The 4415-nt window shown below is 38.7% G+C and overlaps 1 protein-coding gene across 2 annotated transcripts in view; it reads right to left on the bottom strand.

Moving 5' to 3' along the window:
- Nucleotides 1-586: 586 nt before the first annotated feature.
- LOC118333243 (LIM and calponin homology domains-containing protein 1-like) overlaps nucleotides 587-4415 on the bottom strand; it is a gene marked incomplete in the record, with an annotated part of 88356 nt that continues 84527 nt past the window's right edge. For both annotated transcript variants that reach the window (XM_035668793.1, XM_035668794.1), the window contains 3 exon segments: nucleotides 587-2638; nucleotides 3559-3661; nucleotides 3865-3973. In XM_035668793.1, the coding sequence (XP_035524686.1) occupies nucleotides 2613-2638; nucleotides 3559-3661; nucleotides 3865-3973 (238 nt within the window).

Below are 4415 nucleotides of genomic sequence, written 5' to 3'. Positions count from 1 at the left end.
ATGCATCTTTTTGGCAACACAACTGAAATTCTTAATCAGATCACAGAATCCAATGTCAACACCCGCTCAGGTGCCTGAACCTAACACTGGCCTTAACCACAACCAGTCAATTATACCAAGTCTGATCTGACTTTAACCTAAATAAAGTCCATACCACGATGTGATGAATCTGACATCACTGGCAGAATTTAAGACAAGTTTACACTGTTAATGGATTTTATTCTTAATTCATATTATCTGCGTATAGTATTGTCTTATCTGTCGTCTGATTGCAGTTTTTTTCCACAATTCTATAATCTAAAGTTTTTGCTATGCTATAAATAATTAAACCAAATAAGAAATAAACAAACCACGTGGTCCCCGCTGCAGTAAACACTATTTGAGGTGGAGACAACGGTGTCCGAGAAGACCGAACTTACTGTTTCCTCTGCTCCGCATCTGTTTGTTGCAGAAGCCGCGGTTTGATCTGCAGTATGCAATATCTACAGTGTTTATTCAGCTCGTTTCTTCCGTTAGTTTAAACCGTTTCCCTCGGGCATTATATGTTTTTTTTACATTATTGGAAAAATAACAGACAAAGGCCCAGTTTAATTTATTAACATTTTATTTATAAACATACAGTATGCTATAAATGCCATTGCATTTAAACATCAAATGAATCTATATTTCGGATAGTGTTCAGGTGAATATTACAATAAATACAGAACAGACGTAAAGGTTTCATTCCCCAACTATCCTGTTAAGAATATAGAGCTCCGTCTCAAAGATCCCGCTATAAGAGACTCAGCCGAGATTTATTCATCAACTAAATGAGGATAAAAAATAAAATACACAATCGGAACAGAAGCTTAAAAATACTGTAGATCAGAGAGATGAACCCGGAGGAGAAGCTTGGCTATAGGAGGAGGAGGAGGCTGCTAGTTTGCTTTCATACAGCAAATCATTTGGTTTTAGGCTTAAACGTGCATTTTTACATCCACAATACATAACCCAGGTCTTCTCATACAAGTTCAAAAAAAAAAGAAAAAGAAGAAGAAGAAGCAAGTGACTTAAAATGTGCAGCTGGCGCCACAGATCTTTAGTTTCCATCCAACCAAATATTGCACAGGTGCAACTGCTGCTGGTATGTGTGTTCATATTACCTCTGCCTTTTAACTAGATGTAACATTTACTGCTGATTTTTGTCTTTTTTATTTCCTTTTTTTATTTTATAAATGAATCCTACCACTGAGCAATTATCAAAATTACCTCAATTATTAGCATACAGAAGTCTATATCTCTCTAGAATAAAACAACTTCAATGGTTTCCCCGCAGTATATGTAATCTATACTGGGCTTTTTTTCCAAATAGACAACACATGTGTTCCTCTGGTTTTCATCACTGCAAATCACTGAGGAATCATCGGGGGAAACATGAAAGTAAGGGGTGTTGTTTATGTAAAATAAACAGTACTTATCAACTGAAGTAAAGCGTGGTGTAAGGGAGGGCTGCATGTCTGTCTGCAGTTTTAAGGGTTCAAATTTGGCCAAATCCCTCCCTACACGCAAAAACAAAACAGAAAAGAGAGAGAAATAAAACACCATACAGCTGGTGTTTTTTTTCCTGCATCACCTTGCTTTCCTAAGGCACATTGAAGTCCTGACTTTCCAAGCGAACAGGCTGGCCGAGGAGCAACCTGCTGTGACCCGAAAGCACAGAAACAGCTCACAAGTCGAGTTATTGCCCTAATGATGAAACTACATCCATAATGTGTGTTTATATTAGAATTTCATTCAGGAGCACAAAGGAAGAGACATAAGAGGTCACTGTAAGGACCAAAGGATCAAAAAAATACTATCTTACTGTATATATTGTGTTTGTGGGATTACAGTGACCTTTATTGCACTTTCTGAATAAAGTTTCTGTATTTAATTTTGTTTTAATCTAGTACTTCATTGAAGGGGCGAACAATTATTCATATTTTTCAGATCCAGCCTGTTAAAGAGAAATTTAAAAAATTCATTCTGAGCTCCCTCAACACATACTCAGTTTGGATTCCAGTTTTTGGATTTTGATCCCTCCAAATCTTTCTTAAATGATAAAAAAGCATTTCAGTAACTATGTGATATACTGCATTTCCATTATATGGAACTGAATGGTAAATATTCAAATTTTTTCCAACCTGGAAAGTAGAATCTGAATTCTACTTAACCATGATTTGACCATATTTTCTTTTTGTGTGTTCACTCTGACAGTGTGGGACGTTAACATAGCCTGCATATGAAGCATCTGTAAATGTTATTGTGTTTTCTTTTCAACATGGCCGCCACCCCAGAACAGTCTCTTTCTCTCTCTCTCGCTGCATGATGAAACAGAGTCTGTGGTGGTACGTGGACCAATCAAATCCAGATTTCACTCACATATCAGATGACATAAACACGAAGAATATATATATTTGTTAAAGACTGTCTGCAGATCCCTGTTTGGCCCCTCATGATGAATCTTCATTGGTTACTGAACTGCAGAGGATGCAAAGATCCCGACACGCTGTGAAGGACATGATTTGCAGATAATCGGATTAAAACAGGGATGGGGTTTCTTCCGTGAACCTTGTGCTTTTTTCTGTCGAGCGTCACAATGTGGTCGGCTGTCCGGCAGCTTGAAAGGAAAAAGAAAGAGAAAGAGAAGGAAGCCCACAATTTTTATAAACCACAATGGTCTTTTTTGAAGGGATTTTAAGGTCAAGGACATGCAGCTCTAATGAAATAAAACCTCTTAATTTGGGTTAATGACTTGCAAGTCTTTTGAGTGAGGCTCTGATTTGATTTTGTGGTTTTCTGATCCCCCAATGATAACAGCCGCTGAGAGGTTACGTGAGCTGTGTCTTTTAGAAAGCATGAACCTTTGCTCTGGTGCAGGCAAGGTGAAAGCTACTGTCATCCTCTCCCAGCTGCTACATCACTAGTTTCTCTTCCTCCCGATGCAGCTTCAGATCCATTCAGCCAAGCTTCACCATGTCTGACACTTCTTTATTAAAGCTGCACTGGGTAGGATTCTTATATTAAAATACACTCGTCTTATCAGCCACACATCGGGTCGCAATAAACAATGAAACCTTTGAAATACACCTTAAATTTTTATCATAAAATAGTGTCAAGTTTACTTTGAAAACAATAAATAAAGCTAACTGTCTGGTTTTCTACCTGGTTTATGAGCCCCTTATTTACTGCTGGAGCTACGACACCATCGCCTTATTGAAAATGGCATTTATTCATCAGTGAAAATATGAAATATGGCCAACATTAACAAACAATAAGGAACAACAACACACCCTCTCTATAATCCTAGAGAATGATTAAACTATCTCTTTATGAGCATCATATAACAGGAAAGTAATTTCTTTTTTTTATTTTGCTCGGAACCAGCCGACAGAACCCGACCACATTCATTATTCACTGATGTTTTGGATGGATGGGTGGACACGTACAGAGACAGAAGAAAAGGGGGAAAAGGAGGGTGAGACAGAAAAGAGAGAGAGATAGAAGGAAGTTATGGGAGAGAGGGGTGGAGAGACTTACAGCGGGAGCGGATGTAGCACTGGTGGCAGTTGAGGAGGCCGTTCCTGATCCGGACGTCCGTCCCCGTGGTCGTGTCGCCTAACTGTCCCTTACACACCCCACACTGAAGAGAGAGAGAGAAACCGAGGGGGCTGGGGTTAGTTCTCAAACGATATGAAAACACCAAACCAGCAATGTGTCAGTCTCTCAATGTTTTGAGACTTCCCTTGGTTTTTGTCTTTTTATGGGGGATAATATGAACAATAGAGATCATTGCTGGCCCCATGCTTTTATCGTATTTTCGTAAGTGCTCCGTCTGTCACTGACCTTAAAGCACTGGATGTGGAAGTAAAGACTGAGGGTCTCTATGATCATGGCCGCTCCCTTTCCTAACGGCTGTCCACAGCTGGAGCACAGTTTCTTCCCACTAACAGACCTACAGGAGGGAAAAAGAGATATAAATACAAAAAACTATGACACTAGAAGGGACTGTGAAAGACTTGTGTCTTGTTGTAGCAAAATATTAAGAAAGATACAAAAGAAATAACAAATGAATTATACAGAAAAACTAAATCCCATCCAAAACGACTCTCTACACAGTAAACAGTGACTTAATGTCAGAATGCATCTTCTGCATTTCCTTTATCCTTCCAGGGTACTACAGTGAACAAAAATCAATGTGTTATAGTTATTTGATGGAAAATAAAGTGTGGTAGTATTTTCCATAGCCTTGCCAATACCGTTCCTTTGTCTTTGCTGTTTCTGTTTGTATTTCTGTTGTCCCTGTCTTCAGTAATGTGTGCTTGTTCTCTGTACAGCTGATGTCATCATGTGTTTTCTGTCTTCTTGTGTATACTATAGTAACAATTGTTTGAAAC

Source organism: Morone saxatilis, unplaced genomic scaffold (assembly GCF_004916995.1).
Source record: "Morone saxatilis isolate NCDOM2014 unplaced genomic scaffold, NCSU_SB_2.0 Contig22, whole genome shotgun sequence".
Lineage (NCBI taxonomy): Eukaryota > Metazoa > Chordata > Actinopteri > Moronidae > Morone > Morone saxatilis.
Note: the sequence above shows the minus strand (reverse complement) of the source record. Positions and strands in the feature narration are given on the sequence as shown.